Genomic DNA, 21,379 nt, shown 5'->3' on the forward strand with positions numbered 1-21,379 from the left:
CTGCCCAAGATATTCTTTACACATTTCCCTGTAAATGCTACTGCTCTTCTTCAGCCCTGCAACTTTAGGATCACTTTTAACTATGCTTTCTATAAGCTTCATACCAGTGCTAATTAAAAAAAAAAATGGAAATGTCTCAGGTATTCTTTCTGTTTCCCTAGCCACCAGTACTAAATATATATATATATATTTAGTTCACCAGTACTAAAGTGCTGAAGTGCTGTATACCCTCCTACACAGTTTCTTCCAGGACCCACATTTTATACAGCTCTGCAAGAGGAATTGTCCTTAAATTCCATTTTTTTTCCACATCACATTTCTCTTCTTAAGTGCCTTGGGTCCCTATAACTTACTGATAGATACTCCTGCCTCTCCTCAAGGCCCTCTACCAATTTATCACTATCTTTATTAACTTTGTTTTACCTTAATATAGACTTTTGGCTCTAGTCAAGCAAATGTCTTACCAGTCAACCAATACAATTTAGTTGTTCTCAGTTCTGTCTACTACAATTCAAGAAGGTGGGGAGAACATGTCCTGAGTAGACTGACAGTCCTGGGTTTGAATCTGGGCTTCCTCTGTTGATTTGCTGTGTGATATTGGGCAGATCACCTAGCTTCTCTGAGCCTTACTGCCCTATATGTTAAATCGGGATATTACTAGCAACATCACAGTTATTTCCCTTATTCTCTCCTTTAGTACTCTCTACCAATAAGGGATTTTCTCTCCTTCAAAAACTATTTCAAACCTAATGTCCTCTAAGAAATATTTAATGTTAATCCATCCTATTCTGGATTATAGTATAAGAGTGAAAGCAAAGATTATTTCTTTAATTTTTTGGTGTACTCTCAGGTTCTCATGATGTTCAGTGCTCAGAATATACTGTCTGTTCATAAATGTTATTATCTTATTGACCAAGAATGATTTTTCTTTTGGGAGCTATCAAGGTGCATCTGGAAGATGTGAACAATATCTTTAGTTCTTTTGAAAAAGTTAATCTTTTCTATTGAGGAAATCTTTAGTCCAATACAATGAAGGTTGCCTTTTTTAGCTCTTTCTTTCTAGAAGATGTAGGCCTGTAGAAAAATTTCCAGTGAGTGATACTTCATGAGTTTCTTTACTGACTAGCAGTGACGTGGGTTGCTAGAGGAAGGAAAGAGAGGACCAACCTCTGACCTCTGGGATTTCAGACTTCTAGACTCTGACCCCTGGGGTTTCAGACTTCTGGACCCAAAGATTCAAACCCAAGGAAGGGAAAGAATATGCATGTACTGACAGCCAATCTGGAAGCAGGCAGTTTGAAGCAGGGAGTTCATTTTATCTGCTGCTGTCAGTGTCTTAGGAGTTTTCTCTCATTAGTCTCCATTTTGCTAGAATTCTAACACCGTTACTAAGACGATCTTTGCTGCCTTCAGATCCTGGCTCTATCATTTATTAGGGTGTGACTATGTGCAAGTTATGAAACCTTTCTGTGGATGTTTCCTTGTCTGTACAATGAGGATTATAATAGTATCCTCTACTACATAATACAATGCACATAGTAACCACTCAGTTTATGTTAGCTGACCAGGTTTTATCTTTTTTACTGCTGTATCCAACCCCTAGCATATTGCCTAATACCTAGTCATTCAATAAATATCTATTGAACAAATGTTATAAGCCCATTGTTTAATATTTTACCTACCTTTCCATTACTTAGAAGGCAGACATACTCCTTATTTTCCAATCCCTCCTTATGGACAAACAACTCAAGCAACTGTCCATGAAATAATACTCAATCAAGTGGGATATGACCCACCTAAGGTAGAAGAAATCATTCGACTGCCAATAATAACCTTCTGGGAAGTATTAAACTGTACCACCACTAAAAACTCTATCCTGATATTTTGGAAATTTTTGTTATTGTATTGGAAAAAGTGTTAGGCTAGAAATCCAGTCTCCACTGATTAGCAGAATGACTTGAATAATTCAAATATTTTTTTCTTTTTTCTTTTTTAAATTTAAGTATAATTTACCATGTTGTGCTGATCTCTACTGTACAGTAAAGTGACTCAGTTTTACACATATATACATTCTTTTTTTAATATTCTTTTCCATTATGGTTTATCCCAGGAGATTGGATATAGTTTCCTGTGCTATACAGTAGAACCTTGTTGTTTATCTATCAACCCCGAATTTCCAGTCCGTCTGTCTGCCTCCTCCGCTCTCCCTTGGCAACCACAAGTCTCTATGTCTTTGAGTCTGTTTCTGCTTTGTAGATAGGTTCATTTGTGCCATAATTAGGTTCCACATATAAGTGATATCATATGGTATTTGTTTTTTTCTCTCTGACTTACTTCACATAGTATGATAGTCTCTAGGTCCATCCATGTTGCTGCAAATGGCATTATTTTGTTCTTTTTTATGGCTGAGTAGTATTCCATTGTGTATATATATACTACATCTTCTTTATTCATCTGTTGATGGCCATTTAGGTTGTTTCCATGTTTTGGCTATTGTGAATAGTGCTGCTATGAACATAGGGGTGCATGTATCTTTTTGAATTATAGTTTTGTCCAGGTATATGCCCAAGAGTGGGATTGCTGGATCATATGGTAATTCTATTTTTAGTTTTCTGAGGAACCTCCATACTGTTTTCCATAGTGGCTGCACCAGCTTACATTCCCACCAACAGTGCAAGAGGATTCCCTTTTCTCCACACTCTCTCCAGCATTCATTATTCGTAGACTTGTTAATGATGGCCATTCTGACCGATGTGAGGTGGTACCTCATTGTAGTTTTGATTTGCATTTATCTAGTAATTAGTGATGTTAAGCATCTTTTCATATGCCTACTGGCCATCTGTATGTCTTTGAATAATTCAAATAAATGTTTAGCTCTCACTTTTCTCATTGTAAAATGAAAGGAGCTATTCAAAATGATATCTAAATTCTAGCTTCTAACCCTAAAATTCTGTGTTTCTATGACTAACTCAATATTAATTATATGTATTTATTTAGAGGAGGAACCTGAAATTCTCAGAAGACATAGCTTCTTTGATGACAACATATTGCTAAATTCCAGTGGTCCTTTAGTTGAACATAGTTCTGGAAGCCTCATTGGAGAAATGTTTCTGTTCTGTGACAGTGGAGATGGATTTGGAGATGAAGGAGCTGCAGGAGAAATATTTGGTATACTATCTGGTGATATAGAAATTGGATATTTGTTTCAGTCAAATTACATAACATACTGGAAGTTTTATTCCATCAAACTAAAATTTCAGATATGCTTCTGTGTCATATAGGTCAACACAGTTTTTTACACAAGTTTTCAAAGTCTATGGTATATTTAAAAATTTAGGCTAGTTCCAAGTAAATAGCTATCTGTTTAAACACATTTATCATATAAGTTCTTGTTTTTATTTTTATAAATTTCTAGTCTTTAGAGGGGAAGAAGTGAGGTAAATATATTCCTCACAAAATATACTAGATTGTATACTAGAAAACAGTGTTTTCTTTAGCAGAAATTGTGGGACAGCTATTCTAAAGGATCTGTCCAGCATTTTATATTATTATTTTATATTTATATTATGATATTATTTTAAAGTCATCATAGAAGTAGGATAGAGAAAACTTGGAAATCGAAATGCACTTAATTTTAAAGATACTGACTATTATATATCAAATCTTTTTTTTTTAATTCTCTAGTTTACAGTAAAAGGCTGGTTATGGCAACCTTTTTGAAATTTGAAAACTACGAAAAATAGTGGCTCTACCTTAGATCTCTATCAAAGGAGTTTGAAAACTTTTACTTCTTAATTTGAAATCTAAACATGGCTTTGTAACAAGGCTACTATCTTGGTAGTTTAGTAAATATTTCCTGAAATAAACGTTTATAAATAGACTTTTAATAAAGGAAAGGAAATTAAATATATAAAATTCTACGTCATACTGCATAAAATGTGTTAGTCTATATAACCAGTCAAATCTAATTAAGTAGGGTTCACTCATTTTTGTATCCCATCACAACTCCTTGCATGCAATACTGTCAAGTGTTTAGTGAACAAATGACAGATTCAACTCTGTATAACCGAAGTGTTTATTGTGTTTTCAAGACAATCTATTGCAAGATGATCAGAATATCCTGTTAGAAGACATGCATTTAAATAGAGAAATTTCCATGCTTCCTGAGCCTCCCGATACTATAGTGGGTATGTTGTTTCTTTTGTGTAGAATGTGAACAGATACTAATATTCAAATTAAGCCTCAAAACTTATGGGTTTAAGTAGCAGTATAGTATAGTGAAAGATAATAAAGAGTGTTGTCCCTCAAACTCTTAGTCTGACTTTAGATAATATAGAATAGACAACTAAGTTCTGGGAAAAGTACAATGATGGGTATTTAATCGGGATTGGGTTTATTTGTTATGAGAGCACATTTAAATACTCTGCCAAAATACCCTGCTTTTGAATCATTAAAATAATATATGTTACATAGTAAAAGCATCATTAATGTTTGACACTAACATGGTTGTTAATTATTAATATCACATTAATATTAATATAGCTTGACAATCTATATATAATTTGATAGAAATTATAAATTTGGGGATATTTTCTACTTGAAATTGATGTGAAAGTACCTCAGATGATTTGAAGTCTTGTAGTCTGATTTTTCTTAAGAATTAAAAGAATGATTAGCCCCATTTTGATTTTTCACTCTTTTTGATGTTACATTTGCTTTCTAACACAGTAGTAGAAATTTTAAATGTAAAAAGAGGCAATAAAAATTTAGTTATGTGTGGTTCTTTATGGGTCAACTAATCATTAACAGAACACAATTTTTTTAGCAGACATATTGCCAAATTTATGTCAATCATTTATTGTGGTTCCTATCTCTGTTTTCACTTCTGATGTGACTGTAGCCCAGCCTTAGATGTGACAGGTGCAAAAGAGGGTGATACTACTTGACTCACCTGAACACTGCAGGCCCCAGACTGTATAATCTCTGAGTCTCTTCAGCTCTATTAAATACATGATTCTAAGAATTCAGATGTGGCTCCAGTTAGCAATATAAATCTACAGTTAGTTTATCTTTCACTTTAATTCTCATACAGTCCTCTAGTTTGCAACATAACCATTATTTTTTTTAATAAATCCTTTTATGGCAACGTTGATTAGTAGAACCAGATAATCCTGAGTGTGTATGTCCACCTGAAAATGAAAAAATGGATGAAACCACATTATCAAATGAAGAGGAAGGATTTACCCTTGAGCCAATTGATACTTCAGGTCAGAGTCATTCATGTTTTTATGTTTAGTTTTGATGCACTACTATCTTATTTACCCTGAGATATTTTAATAATTATTAAAATATTATAGGAGGTAGTCAATCTAGTAATAACATTCATAATACAATAAGGGAAAGGTGTGAAGAAAATTTGGGATGGTCCTTTCATTATATTCAGTCTTGGTCAAACCATCTATCCAGCTTGGGAAATTGGAAAATGTAAAACAGAGTTCAGTTCCAATAGTTATCAAGCCATTATTCTGGGCACAGAAATGAAGACATAGTTCCTGCTTTTAAGAAGCTTACAGTCTGATCAGGAGATAAATAAGCATGCAATATAAAATAAGACAGAGTAAAAGGGTCGGAACAGAGGCACTGAATATGAATCTAATATATAACTAGATCTTTTAAGAATATCCTAATTTTAAGTAGTATAATTGATATTTCAGTTTGTAAACTCAGGCATGCAAAGAATAAAGCATTCAACGTTTTCTTTGCGAAATTCAACTCTGAGCCTCTATCCCACTTGGTTGGCAAGAAATGCAATCTGCAAACCTCCCCTATCTGCCCTGAGCCATGTATAGTATCAAAGTTTGGGGGAGGGGTACAGCAGGTGGAAGGGAACCTCTGGTCATCAGCCACACCACCGTGTGATACCCAGTGTCCCAGCCTACATAACCTCTGGAGTCATCACACAGCCAGCCCCTTTGGAATCTTGTCCTATTCCCAAGATTTTACTGAGGCACATCAGCAAGCAAGTTCCTTTGGCTCCATCTGATCTCAGATCTCCACCCATTCCAGAAAATCTGACTGCCCCCCACTCCCCTTTTGCATTTACTAAGGAAAAGCTTGACTTCTACTTTCTACCCAGCCAAATTAGTTAAAGGAGCAAAATCCCATGGCCCTAACTACCTACTAGGAATTTGTATATGAATTTCAATGGGGGAGGGAAAAATACACTGGACAAATACAAATTAATGTTTTAAAAAGTTATCCTGTTAGGTAGATATCTCAAGGAACTTTAGAACTGAGTGACTTCCCTCTCAATATACTCTCTGCTCCACATTCCTCAGTTGTCCACTTAGTAGATCAACAGGGTGCCTGCCTCCTAAGCACTTTACAAAATGTGTTAACCCTTGGCTGCTGAGACACACTAGCTGTGCAAAAACCGTATAAAACATAATTTTCAGTAGAGAGAAGGGGATTTTCTTCCCAAGTCAACTCTGTAGGTTGTATTGTGGTAGACATTTCTTAGATATGCAATGCCTAGAATATCATTATACAAAGTTGTACAACCTATCACATTTGTATGTATTTATTATATTTAGACATTGCTGAAAAAAGAAAAGGCAAAAAGAGGAAACTGCTCATAGATCCAGTCAAGGAGCTCAGTAGCAAAATTATGCATAGACAGCTTACTTCCTTTACGGACACACTCATGGTTTTGGAACTTGCACCTCCTACCCAAAGGTTGATGATGTGGAAGCAGAGGGGAGGAGCAGACACACTTCTGTCAACTGCTGCCCAGGATCTGACTCATGCTGAACTGAAAATGGTAATAGTTTCTATTCTTTTACATGGGTGCAATGTTTGGTGATAAATAAATACATATATATATTCATATATACAACGGAATTTAAACTTGTGAAAAAATACCCCCTTTTGAATTAATTTGCTGGATGTGTGTGCATGAATAATAGTTTTAACGTTTTAGCCTATATGCTTGTATTTTGTTGAATTGCTTTACTTGTACAAAAGCGAGAAACAAAAATGTATATTTTTGCAGTTGTTTACAAAATGCTTTGTTTCCTCTGGCTTTAAACTTGGAAGAAAATTGATGCAGAAGGAGTCAGTAAGGGAAGAAATGGGAAGCAAAAACATAGTAGGTGAGACATCCTAATTCTGTTGGTGTTGAGGGGAATGTTGTAGAAACAAAACTTTGATTTTACATTTCAAAATTAAGATGGGATCCAAGTCCATATTCCCAAGTATAAATGCTCTTAGAAGAGTACTTGAACTTAAAAGAAATTGTTAGATCAGTCTTACATTCTTCTATATGGATTAATTTTTGTCCAACAAACTACCTTAAAAAGATGAAGTATATATACTATGTGGACTATTCTTAATCTCACTCTTTCCTACCTCCCCCACCCGCAAAGGCAGTACTCACAAGCCTTCAACAAAGAAAATTTTATATCTCGTAGGATAATGTTTCACTTTAAGACAACTAACATGAAAAATCACTTAGTGATAAGAATAGCATTTAAACAATACAGTTAACCTGAGATATAGATATATCTATCCCCCTAGAGGATACATGAAATTTTAATAATATTAATAATGAATTATTATTGTGACTATTATAAAGGAATAATAAAGCTAACTTATGTGGTGAGTGAACCTCTGCTTACTGAAGGCATTAAAATCTGCTGAACAATATACTAAGATGGGCTTGGTATATCCATGTTGTCTTGTGAGTTAAATGTGTGGGAACGAGAGTGGAGGAGATAGGTGGTGGAACATGGGGAGTCGAGGTGATAAAGAGGCAGATGAAGGAAAATGGAAGATAAATATGTGAGACTTGGGGTGCTATAAGAAAGTTTGTGCACGCTTAAATTCTTGGATTTTAAGTTGTCTGTCAGAAGTTTTCTTTTGTAACAACCATATCCCAATTTTAAGTTTGAAAGATATGTTAGTGAAATCTTTTTTACTTCCTTAATAATTCAGAGACCTCCATGATGGAAGAGCCAAATTCCCTGCAAGAGTTAAGTCAATCCAAAACTTGGAAGGAAGCTACTGATGGATCTAAGTGTAGCTCTTGTGAGGATACCAATAAAAATATTAACTCTGATGTAAGTTAACCAAAGAGAGTAATAAAAATATTATTATCTTCCTGTCACATACAGTGAAGGAACATTGAGACTCTGGTATATCGTCTTATATTTATAGTTTATATTTCATCTTACGTTATTCTATAACTTCTTTAGTATGTAGCAGTACTACAGGGTAAAACATAATTTACATCTGCAGAACAGTATTTTCTAGAAGTTTAGGATAGTAAATCACAAGATAAGTAGTTTCATACTGGAAGAGTATTTTTCATGGTACACTGAATAAATTATTATACCTGAATCTGGTTATATGCTGAGGTCTCACATTCAATATGTCATGGAATCCTTTAGAACTCTAGAAAATACACCTATGCTTTGCTTCTGATCATAAGTTCACCCTTCCTAACTCTAAAAATAATATGTGTTAGACCCACCAATTATCTTAGCCTGAAAGACTAAAGATCCATGACCAAAAAAATTTTTTTTAATTTTTACTTGAAGACATAATTTGTATTTGAAAAACAGTTATTAAAAAAATGTAGGGGCTTCCCTGGTGGCGCAGTGGTTGAGAGTCCACCTGCAAATGCAGGAGACACAGGTTCGTGCCCTGGTCTGGGAAGATCCCATATGCCGCGGAGCGGCTGGGCCCGTGAGCCATGGCCGCTGAGCCTGCGCGTCCGGAGCCTGTGCTCCGCAACGGGAGAGGCCACAACACTGAGAGGTCCGCGTACCGCAAAAAAAAAAAAAAAAAAAAAAACGTAGTTGGAAAAAGTGTGCTGTAAAATATTTTCCCAATGTCACTTTACTGACTGTACAAGTGTAAATATTATACCACACCAGATAAAAAGAAAACAGTGCTTTTCTGGTTTGTTCCATCATCACTGTATTTTGATAACCACTCAGGGAATTGAGAGTCAATCCACATTGAAACTGAATGCCCTTGGAAGGAAAGACAATTTCGTAATACATTAAAACAGAATGTGTTTTAATTTGATCATATACTGGATATTGAGATACTGGGTTGCCAGTACTACTCTCTTCCTTATTTGGATTCAGACATTTCTTAGAATGCACCTACTGAAATTATGATTAGGTAAATTTGTTTAGTTTATTATTTTTTAACATAGTGACAAAATTTTGGTGCTTGCAGTGAAGGAAAGATTGTTGCACTACTTCTTTTGAACCTTTTACTCCTTTACCCTATACTTATGCTTTAACCTTCAATTTCATTCTTATTCTGCTTCCAAAAATGGTGAACAGATATGAAATATAGTCAGCAATGGAAGCACAGTCAATTTAAATGGACAGAAAAATATTGATTCTGATAATCATTTTCAAATCTTTCAAAAATTCAAACAATTTAACAATTTAACAAACAATCTAAAATGTAGAATATTCATAGAAATTAAAAGGGAAAAAACATGATAGGGCTCCACAAACATGTATATTAAAGAATAAAATGCAACCTCATACTCATGAAAATTTTTAAAAGCTAAAATGAAAAATCAAGTAAGCTATGTTGTGGGAAGCTTCTAACTTAATCACAACCACAGATAACAGCTGGGGAATGAAGCTTGGAGACAGGCTGAAGATGAGAAAGGGGCCAACAGCTTCCATAGCAATGAGAAAAGAGAGTGTTGATGAATGGAGAATTTCTCTTTTTCCGTCTTCCTTTATGTCTTCACTCCCCTTCCAGAGGACACAGTTTTTCTTCCCTCTTGCTAGTGGCAGCTCCAGCAGCAGTGGCAAGAATCCTGTCATGGCCCTAGGTAGGGATATTAATATCCCTTCCGCCATTCTCATTCCCTCTGCTTACAGTTCTTCCTCTGCCACCTGGTTCTGGCATGAGAATAGAGGTAGGGCACTGGGGCAAAGACAAACTGCTTCAAAGAAAGTGGTCTCAGCTGTGCAGCAGCAGAGACTTTTGATATGACATCTGTAGTGTTGAGGGAAATAGGAAGGGAAAAGATACGTAGCCAGGAGGGCAGAACATGCAAGTTCTTCATTGCGGGAGGCATAAAGAAAACAGGAATATTTAAGTCAGGGATTGCCTATTTGGGATATTTCGGAAATAATATTTTGAGAATGCAGGTAGTATTTTAAATTACTTTTAGAAATGAGCATCCATGTGATTAAAGCATTTAATAAAATGAGAGTGTTCCTGTGATGACTACTACTACTGTGATAACTTACCTATATTTCCCTAATTTGCTTTAGCAGGATATTGCTGAAATGGTATCTTCAGCTGCTGAGGAATCATCTTTAATGAATGCCATCTTAGCACAAGGAATTGAAAACTGTCCAATTGAATTGGTAAATAGATGTATAGTCTTAAGAATGTTATTTAAAACTTTGTTCCTAAATAGTTAACACCTTATTTACCTAAAAATTGTTTTTAGCTGTCACGTTACTCTCTAAAATTACAATTTAAATTTGTGTTCTTAACAAAGATGTGTATGAGTAGCTTGATAAAACATATTCAGAATTCCTTTGATCTTTTATTCTTTAATTTATTTTGAAACTTTAAGTAATTTTAAAGAAATGTATGGGATTTTTATGCTTATCACAGGTAGTCATGGGTTTAAAATGTTGAGAATCATTCTTTTAAGTTATTCTTATAACAACTGTAAAGAAGCAGAGCTGTATTATGGCTATGTCCTAGGGCATTTGAAATTTCATTTTATTTAAAGAAAAATGTATGGGCATTATTTCCCAAAACAATGACTCACGGTCTATACCAAGACCGTGGCTGATATAGACCAAGGTCTGACTCAAGACTTCTAGAGATCAGAAAAAGGGAATGGTCTGCACAGAGGACCACAAGTCAGTAGCAAAGCCAGAGCTAACATGTGACTCACCTGACTCCATATAGATTACTGTCTTATTTCTCTAGTCCTTGTCCCATAGTGCTGAAGGCATTTTTAAGATTGTAATGAATTTTAACAAAATTTCTTAAATAATATCAAAACACTTACTAATGCCTAATGTTAGTTTGTTTTTAAATAAATTATCTTTACAATGAGTTCCAAGACTATTAAATTGTTTTTTTCATATGACTGACTTCTCTGGATAATCTAGGACAGAATAAATACATGAAATTTTTACCTGAAACATCCAAACAACTGAGCCAGAAGAGAGTTGAGTCACTTTCGCCTTTCTCTTTGCTTCTAGACACAGGTTATTTTCATACATGGTCAAGAAAACCACAACACAGCACAAGTTCAGCTGTTTTAATAATCCACAGGGCTTTCCACACAATGGACTCAGCTGTAGGGTGTCCAGATAGATCAAGTGGACAGGCTTCAGCAAAATGCACAGACTATTTTTTTCTGAGCCTTTTCCTGATTTGTTTAGTTGTACAATGTAGGTGAAGCTGCAGTCTCATGGATCTTTAAAAAAGAGTTGGGCCATTGCTTTTTACATTTGAAAAATACATTTGTGTATTTAACAATAAAATAAACATTAGTAATTGGGTGAACTAGTTTATCCCAGAATAAACCAGAAAGAAATAAACATAAATTTTACCTGGAGGAATTCAGAAAACTCTTCAGAATAAAATTGACCATGTTTTCAGATCACTATCTTTGGAATGTAAGAAAGGATGCTGTATAGGCAGAACCAGGAAGCCAGTACAGCTGGCAAGAATGGGGACTTGGCAGTCCCCTTAGCCTCAAAAGATTTAAAATATCATACAGGATATTCTGAAGCTCTCTGAAATCATCTCGGAGTTCATGAAATTGAATGCAATTTTAAGAAGTGTCTGGGCTCCAGAGGTATACACGAAAACTTGACAAACAGTGGAGCTGTGATAAGGGTGACACAGAAGCTGTTAGGTTTCATGGTCAGATATAGCATTGGGAAAATTATAAAGTAGGTCAGATCTGTGCCACTTGCCTCCCCCAACCCTTTGTAAGTCTTGCTTTTTTATCAGACTCATCAGCACCTTTCCTATGCCCAGTTCTGTTCTCAGCTTATAAGGTGTTAGTTGGTAAGGGCTTAGAATGAGTTCCTGTGAAGGGATTTCAACTCTACAAGTTTTAAATATTAAGGTGTTTCTGAAAGTGGCTAAAAACTGAAAAGATTGAATCTATTCAAATAACATGAAAGGCAGTGGGTTGATCTTTTTCGGACAAGGCACCCTTGAAATTCGTAAGATTCCTAACCCAATTGTACATACTAAACATCAGTTATTGTTACAGCTTTTATATCACCAGATAAATTCATATAAAGGACTTTACAAGGTAGTTCTTCTATAGCTTTTTGTTTACTCCTGTCATCTGAGTTCAGATTGACCAGAGCTGTGACAGTCCTAGCCAAAAGTGGTCATCTTTACTTTTAAAAGTAAGTGCACAATGCCTGGGATGCATCACCAATAGAGATGGCAGAATCTCCAACTCTGGAACCCCTTGTCAGAAGATAGCCTGGGAGTATAGATATAATCCTGTAAAGACTAAGCTATATTTGTATGTTAGTCATATTCTCTCAATTATCAGATTATAAGCTCCTTATTTGGCAGGACCCAGTGTTACAGTTGTGTTTCTTGCGGCAGCTAACACTATGGTTGGCAAATAGTAAACATTCAGTAAAATTTGGTTAAATGAAATATTATATCAATTATTCAAACAGGAGTCATTGGGGAATGAACAAAATATTGAGGCGGAGAGATGGAATCGAAGAATACTTCAGATGTTAAATAGCTTGCGGGTAAGACTTAGTAGGGTTTGTCAACCCTATTTTTATTTTTAAAAATAAGTAAAATGTTGAGTTCAACCTTCTAAATATTAATAAAAATAAAACAATTTTCATTGTGTTTTTGTTGAGGCCAAATTACACTAGAGTGAAATGATTTTTAAGCTGTATACCCGAGCCTAAATGTGAGTTTGCTTTTAGTGCCTACGTGTTCTAATCAATTCTTACCTATTTTCATGTCCCTAGACATCTATTCTATGTCCAATTCTTGTGTTTAGCAGCCTGTTAACTAATTCTCAATGTGAAACTAAATTTATAACAGTTTAAAAATGAAACAGATAATTTTAAAATTTAACTTATATTTTTATCAAAATAATACATGTATATAATTTTGAAAGTTCAGTAGTACTATGCTTAAGGCTGAAAGGGAAACACAGAAGTCTTTTGTCCCGCCCCTCCTTATGCCTAAGTTCTGCTTACCAGAGGAAACTATATAAACTGTTTCTTTTAGTATTTATATCTATGTTTCTAATTACATGTTCTTACTGCTCTTTCCTAATATTTCAGCTTTATATTTTATCTGTTGACTTCTTTCAGAAGAAAATGAAAATTTAGCTTAGTTATTATATCTCCCCCGCCCCAGTGTATTTTCAGCACAGTATTCAGTACTTACAATATTATAATTAGAATAGTCACGATGCAGGTTTGATTGTGACACAGAGCCAAAATGTCAGTGGCTTAAAAAGATAGAAGTTTATTTCTCTGTCAGGTAGAGTACTATCTGGTATGGCAGCTATGTTCACAAAGTTGTCAGAGGTCCAGGTTCCCTTTATCTCATTTTCTTTATTCTTGGGATCCAAAATGGCTAACTATCCACCATGTCTGCATTCCAATCAGCAGCAAAGTTTCCTTTAAGGGTATATCCCGGAAATTGTATGTATCACTTTTCACATTTAACTGACCAGCACTTAATCACCTTGCCACATCTAGCTGGGAAACGTAGTCCTTATCTGGCAACCATGGGACCAGCTAATACTTCTATTACTATGGAGGAAGAAGAAAATGGATATTAAGGGACAACCATCAGTTGCCACCACTATGTAAAAATTAGTTTAAATTGAGGCTTCATAAGCATAATTACATTTCTTGCCAACTTTATGGGTTTTTTATTTTGGTGTTAATCTTTACCTCATTTTTCACATTTGCTTAGTATCTATATACCCATCCTTAATTCTTTTTCAAAACTCTCTGACAATAAAATAAAACCCCTTTTAGTATGGTCAAATACATCAATTAATTCATCAGTTCCTTTCTTTTTTCTTGAGAATATCCTTCCCAGAGCTCATCCTCCTCTTGTTCTAATCTAGACTAGTTGCTCTCTAGGTCTGCTCCACAGTTTCTGTCTTGGGACATTCCTTTACCATAACATGGGAATTCCTTTGTCTCTTTCCTATGTTAGTCCCTCTATTTTTGATGATTTGATCTTTATCTTGAATTTTTTTGGTGGTTAACATCCTCTCATAATTTCCTGAGACAAAGAGTGCATAGGAGGTCAACTAATCTATGACAAAGGAGGCAAGGATATACAGTGGAGAAAAGACAGTCTCTTCAATAAGTGCTGCTGGGAAAACTGGACAGCTACATGTAAAAGAATGAGATCAGAACACTCCCTAACACCATACACAAGAATATACTCCAAATGGATTAAAGACCTGAATGTAAGACTGGACGCTATAAAACTCTTAGAGGAAAACATAGGAAGAACACTCTTTGACATAAATCACAGCAAGATCTTTTTTGACCCACCTCCTAGAGTAATGAAAATAAAAACAAAAATAAACAAATGGGACCTAATGAAACTTCAAAGCTTTTGCACAGAAAAGGAAACTATAAACAAGAGGAAAAGGCAACCCTCCAAATGGGAGAAAATATTTGCAAATGAACCAATGGACAAAGGATTAATCTCCAAAATATATAAACAGCTCCTGCAGCTCAATATTAAAAAAACAAACAACCCAATCCAAAAATGGGTAGAAAACCTAAGTAGACATTTCTCCAAAGAAGACATACAGATGGCCAAGAAGCACATGAAAAGCTGCTCAACATCACTAATTATTAGAGAAATGCAAATAAAAACTACAATGAGGTATCACCTCACACCGGTTAGAATGGGCATCATCAGGGCTTCCCTGGTGGCGCAGTGGTCGAGAGTCCGCCTGCCAATGCAGGGGACACGGGTTCGTGCCCTGGTCCGGGAAGATTCCACATGCCGTGGAGTGGCTGGGCCCATGAGCCATGGCCGCTGAGCCTGTGCGTCCGGAGCCTGTGCTCCGCAACGGGAGAGGCCACAACAGTGAGAGGCCCGCGTATCACAAAAAAAAAAAAAAAAAAAAAAAAAAAAGAATGGGCATCATCAGAAAATCTACAAACAACAAATGCTGGAGAGGGTGTGGAGGAAAGGGAACCCTCATGCACTGTTGGTGGGAATGTAAATTGATACAGCCACTATGGAGAACAGTATGGAAACTAAAAATAGTATTACCATATGACCCAGTAATCCCAGTACTGGGCATATACCCAGAGAAATCCATAATTCAAAAAGACACATGCACCCCAGTGTTCACTGCAGCACTGTTTACAGTAGCCAGGTCATAGAAGCAACCTAAATGCCCATCGACAGACTAATGGATAAAGAAGACGTGGTACATACATACCATGGAATATTACTCAGCTACAAAAAGGAACGAAATTGGGTCATTTGTACAGACGTGGGTGGGCCTAGAGACTGTCATACAGAGTGATGTAAGTGAGAAAGAGAAAAACAAATATCGTATATTAACGCATATATGTGGAACCTAGAAAAATGGTACAGATGAACTGGTTTGCAGGGCAGGAATAGAGACACAGATGTAGAGAACAAACATGGACACCAAGGGGGGAAAGTGGCGGGGGGGTGGGGGGCGGGTGGTGGTATGAATTGGGAGATTGGGATTGACATGTATACACTAATATGTATAAAATAGATAACAAGAACCTGCTGTATAAAAAATAAACAAATTAAATTTTAAAAAAAAGAGGGCTTCCCTGGTGGTGCAGTGGTTAAGAATCCGCCTGCCAATTCAGGGGACACGGGTTCGAGCCCTGGTCCAGGAAGATCCCACACGCCGCGGAGCCAAGAAGTCCATGCGCCGCAACTACTGAGCCTGCGTGCCACAACTACTGAAGCCCACGCGCCTAGAGGCTGTGCTCTGCAACAAGAGAAGCCACCACAGTGAGAAGCCTGCGCCCCACAACGAAGAGTAGACCCCGCTCACCGCGACTAGAGAAAGCCTGTGCACAGCAGCGAAGACCCAACACAGCTATAAATAAAAAATTAATTAATTAATTAATTTTTTTAAAAAAAGAGTTCATAAGAGATAGAGACCCTACATACAAGTCTGAAAATGTCTTTATTTTACCTTTAACTTTATTGGGTGTATCTGAACATAGTTTGAAAATAATAACTCTCAGATCTTGAAGGCTTTGCAACATTTCTAGGCATCTGTGTTGTTATTGAAAAGTCAGATGCTGCTTGGTTGGTGGTCTTTTGTAGGTGACCTTTATTTTCTCTCTGGAAGCTTTTAGATCTTTTCTTTATTCCCAGTGGCCTGAAATTTCATGATGATGTGCTCTGGTATGGGTCTTTTTCATTTATTGTGCTAAACATGTAATAGATTCTTTATTCTGAGAGTTCATGTTCTTGCATTGGAAATTGTTTTGGATTTCCTCCTTGTTAATCTAGTCTCCTTTTCTGCACTACCTATGCGTCAGATGTTGGATCTCCTGAATTGCACCTTTCCTTTTTTTTTTTTTTTTTTTTTTGCGGTACGCGGGCCTCTCACTGTTGCGGCTTCTCCCGTTGCGGAGCACAGTCTCCGGACGCGCAGGCTCAGCGGCCATGGCTCACGGGCCCAGCCGCTCCGTGGCATGTGGGATCCTCCCAGACCGGGGCACGAACCCGTGTCCCCTGCATCGGCAGGTGGACTCTCAACCACTGCGCCACCAGGGAAGCCCCTTAGTGATTCTCTTGAATGCATTCTTTTCTGCTCTTGAATGTTAGAAATTTTATCCAAATGTCTCTTAGATCTCTTTTTTTTTTTTAAAGAGTGAGACACCAAAAAGCTGATTGGAAGTTAGATAAGCATGGATGGGGCTTGTAGACTTGTGGTCTTTATAGTGAGATAATTGGGTGGTGCCCCCCCAATACACACACACACACACGTCATTATCTATAGGATTTTTTTCCTTGGAATGTTCACTTTCCCAGCTTAATCTTCAGATCTACTGCCTAGGAGATATAAGCATGATGCCCGTGGTTCAGGAACCAAAGGGAGTAAGGGAGAGGCTGCAGTCTCACTGCTTAGACATTAGAATTTCCCATATTCCCCCAGTCTGTAACACTTCTCCTCCACCATCCACAGTGCCTATTATTCCAAGTCTAGAACCTCACTGGTTGATATCTCCAGAAAGACAACTTCCTGCTTCCTGCTAGGTATGGGAGTAGTGGTCTTAAGGTTCTGTGAGGTGGTGGAGTAGACCTGAGGATCTAACTGTTCCCAAGTAACCTTTTAAGGAACTCTCATGTTTTTAGCTTCACCCCTCATTTCCAGCTTATGACATCCTGCTGCCTACAATTCCTGAGCTTTTCCTAGGTTTTGTTTCACTTTGGGGTTTTGTCTTTTGTTTTATTCAAGTGTGTTTATAGGGATGGTATCCCTCTCATCTTGATTCAGGATGCTTTTAGAGCTGCTTCTGTCTGAAGGAGCATCCTTCTGTAAGCCTTGCTTTTATTCCTGTAGGCTGGCGAGAACAAGGAGCAACCAACACACAAAACTACTGTTTGTGCATTGCTAGAGGTGGTAGTGATTTTATGGCATCCTGGGTATTTCATAACCATGGAGTAGGAATTGGGGCTCTGGACCAGGTGCTTCTTCTCATGTTTCCTCTTCTCTTTTGTAGAGGGTTGAAGGAGATCCTTTGCAAGAGGCACATACTCATGGGGAGGCTTTCACTGCTGGAAATGCTTTTTTTTTTTTAATTATTTTACAGTTTTCATGTTTTATTGTACTTAACTTAAATTTCACCATTAAATACTGAGCAGAAGTATATGCTGGCCTTATGTCCAGATTTTTGACATGTAAAGATAAACGGACGGATGGCCTTAAGGATGTGATATATTAGAGGTTGTAGAATATATTAAATAATTAGAGAATCTGGGGGTAGTAACATTCTGTCTATATACATTTACACATTTAGTGGCACAAGTAAACTCTATAGGGACAGGAAGACAGATGTAAAGCTTTGGGTTGCAATTAGAGGAAAAGCCCATTCAGGACTGAACTGAGAGGTCCTTGCTTGCTGACAGAATCTCCCCTTGACTTCAGACTTTAGACAAACTAAGTAGTTTTTTTGTTCAGTGTACAAAAACCACTGAATTGTACAAAATCCCTATTAGTCATGAGAAGCAGTAGCAACAAGATAGATTAAGGAATTGGCTCAAGCCAATTCAGATTGTAGGGTCTGGCCAGTCAGAAGTGAGCAGGGCTGGCTGGAGGCTGAAAATCCAATTGGATGTTGCAGTTCAAATCTGGGATCTATAGATTAGAACAGCCAGCAAGAAACTCAGTCTAGAGGCAGAATGGTTAGTGCATTCCTCAAAAATCCTTGTTCTCCAAATAAGTTCCTAAAAGACTTTCCTCAAACAGGGTCAAATTTCTGTATCTCAAGTTGGCTTGCTTTTTGCTGGCTTTCCTCTCTGCTGGCATGTAGGGTTCGGCTTTCTCTAAGTCTGATAGTCTTCCACTTTGTATTTCTCTCCTTCCTTTATTCCTTTACCTTCATTTTAGAGGAGTTTCTGGAGGAAACAGAATAATCCTCTCAGGGCGTTTTTCAAAAGGGTTCTTGGAATTGAGAAGGCTGTCCCTGTTCTCTCCCTGGGGAAAAAGCCACCCGATCTGCATTTTGTCTCCTCAAGAGGGGGGGATAAATGAAGGCTTGGCATGCCATCTCTGAAAGGTTGCTGACACTGGGCTGCTCCTTTGGTTGAGATAAAGTATGATAAATTATTTAAGTTATTGATTTGTTAAGTGTTATGGACTGGCAAAAAAACCCAAAACAAAACAGAACAGAAAACCCTTGTATATGTTATTTTAAAAAAAAATGCTTCACAGCTATCAAATTAGTACAATACTCACAGGGATACTAACCAGTATTCACCACAGTATTTCTAACTAAAAAACAATACTCCTGTTCTAGAAATCTGATTCCAAGTACGTAGTCTAATTAAATACTTTATTGTACCTCAGTTTTTTCTAGTAGATTCACAGGTGTTCTATAGTGAATCCAACATCTTTTTAATCTGTGCAAAGAAACTGGGAGATGTATTTAGTCATATTCCCCTGCCATTACATTTACCACTAGAGTTGTTTAGTCACCCCCATCCTGCAGTACCTTTAAAGAAAACAAGCCTGATAGGCTGATAATTTTCATTGATTTTGAAGATTCCCAAGGTTCTGTGGACTTTTTTCTGCCTGCAAGTCTAAATTAATTTGCACTTTCTCCAGGAGCCATTTATGTTAACATCAATTTTTTAAGACCTAACGTTTGTACAACACATTAGAAATTTGTGTAATACTTTAGAGTTCTTTTGCACGTATTTTCTCAATGAACCAAGCTGTGCTCAATGACCTATGATGTTTTTTATGTTTCCTAATAAGTCATTTGCATTTCTCCATTTAAGAATTTCACAGTCACTTATCAAAAATATCAATATTTTGTTGTTCATTATGCATCCACAGCCTGCTCTATTTCTAATCATCTTGTTTCCCTTTCCTTTCTTCTTTTATAATTGTTTTCCCAGGAATCCAACAAGATGGGAATGCAGTACTTTAGTCTGATGAAGCTCTGCAGAAATAATGACCGAAAACAAGCTGCAGCCAAATTTTATAGCTTTCTTGTCCTAAAAAAACAGCGGGCTATTGAGCTGAGGCAGAGTGCTCCCTATGCAGATATTATAGCTACAGAGGGACCAATGTTCCATAAAATGTGAAGGAAATCCAGAACATGCAGATTTATGTCACCACTGGAATTTCTTTATAGATTGTTCAGTTTAATGCCAAAGCTGTCTGGAAGCAACTGAAGGTCTGATCCATTTCATAGATAGGTTGATCTCCTATTTCCTCTTTGTAAGCTCAGAATAATCATAGCTAGAATTGGAAACCTATATGCTTACAGCAATACTTAATTATAACTAAATAATATTTTAACTTAGCTGACTTGAATGCATATCATTTACCATTTCCCTGACTTGAACGTTGCATTTAGAATACATTGTTAAAATACTTTATGCCTTCAAGAAACATTCAAGGATTTTTTAAAAATTGGATTATTTACTTAAATTTTATGGGATTAATTAATAAGTAATGCTTTCTTATTTCCCCACAGACAATAATTTATTTGATCCTGATCCTAATGCATATCATTCTTGATTTGATATGCCCTGGCTTTTAATCTAATATCTTAATTGAAGAGTTATAAAATTCACCTTAGCTTTTAATTATCTGAGTGGCTTTAGTCTAATAATAGATCATTCAACCTATTTATATACTATTTAATGATGATTATGACCATTATTTATGTATCAGCAAAACTGCTTCTTAACATTAAAAAAATTAACGCATACTTATTCAGCATGTTGTCTGCAGCTACAATTCAAGTAAAGGTCACTAAAATAAATGTTCTTCATGTGGTGTTTACTGAGCATTTTTTTTTTTACATCTTTATTGGAGTATAATTGCTTTACAATGGTGTGTTAGTTTCTGCTTTATAACAAAGTGAATCAGTTATACATATACATATGTTCCCATATCTCTTCCCTCTTGCGACTCCCTCCCTCCCACCCTCCCTATCCCACCCCTCTAGGTGGTCACAAAGCACGGAGCTGATCTCCCTGTGCTATGCAGCTGCTTTCCAGTAGCTATCTATTTTATGTTTGGTAGTGTATATATGTCCATGCCACTCTCTCACTTTGTCACAGCTTACCCTTCCCCCTCCCCATATCCTCAACTCCATTCTCTAGTAGGTCTGTGTCTTTATTCCTGTCTTACCCCTAGGTTCTTCATGACATTTTTTTCCCTTAAATTCCATATATATGTGTTAGCATAGGGTATTTGTCTTTCTCTTTCTGACTTACTTCACTCTGTATGACAGACTCTAGGTCCATCCACCTCATTACAAATAGCTCAATTTCGTTTCTTTTTATGGCTGAGTAATATTCCATTGTATATATGTACCACATCTTCTTTATGCATTCATCTGATGATGGACACTTAGGTTGTTTCCATCTCCGGGCTATTGTAAATAGAGCTGCAATGAACATTTTGGTACATGACTCTTTTTGAATTATGTTTTTCTCAGGGTATGTGCCCAGTAGTGGGATTGCTGGGTCATATGGTAGTTCTATTTGTAGTTTTTTAAAGAACCTCCATACTGTTCTCCATAGTGGCTGTACCTATTCACATTCCCACCAGCAGTGCAAGAGGGTTCCCTCTTCTCCA

General features: G+C 36.6%; 1 protein-coding gene and 1 pseudogene across 1 annotated transcript in view; one reads left to right on the forward strand and one right to left on the reverse strand.

Annotated features, from left to right (window-relative positions):
* Positions 1-21,109, forward strand: part of RAD21L1 (RAD21 cohesin complex component like 1) — a 28,252-nt gene extending 7,143 nt beyond the window's left edge. Inside the window, exons 5-13 of the mRNA XM_004272664.3 lie at positions 2,998-3,168; positions 4,092-4,187; positions 5,157-5,267; positions 6,594-6,820; positions 7,052-7,151; positions 7,993-8,117; positions 10,314-10,409; positions 12,723-12,800; positions 19,684-21,109. Coding sequence (XP_004272712.1) covers positions 2,998-3,168; positions 4,092-4,187; positions 5,157-5,267; positions 6,594-6,820; positions 7,052-7,151; positions 7,993-8,117; positions 10,314-10,409; positions 12,723-12,800; positions 19,684-19,872 — 1,193 coding nt within the window. The 3' untranslated portion in view covers positions 19,873-21,109. The remainder of the gene's footprint in view (positions 1-2,997; positions 3,169-4,091; positions 4,188-5,156; positions 5,268-6,593; positions 6,821-7,051; positions 7,152-7,992; positions 8,118-10,313; positions 10,410-12,722; positions 12,801-19,683) is intronic.
* Positions 17,468-18,665, reverse strand: LOC105748131 (40S ribosomal protein S27-like; annotated as a pseudogene).
* Positions 21,110-21,379: the final 270 nt, after the last annotated feature.

Source organism: Orcinus orca, chromosome 16 (assembly GCF_937001465.1).
Source record: "Orcinus orca chromosome 16, mOrcOrc1.1, whole genome shotgun sequence".
NCBI classification, from domain to species: domain Eukaryota; kingdom Metazoa; phylum Chordata; class Mammalia; order Artiodactyla; family Delphinidae; genus Orcinus; species Orcinus orca.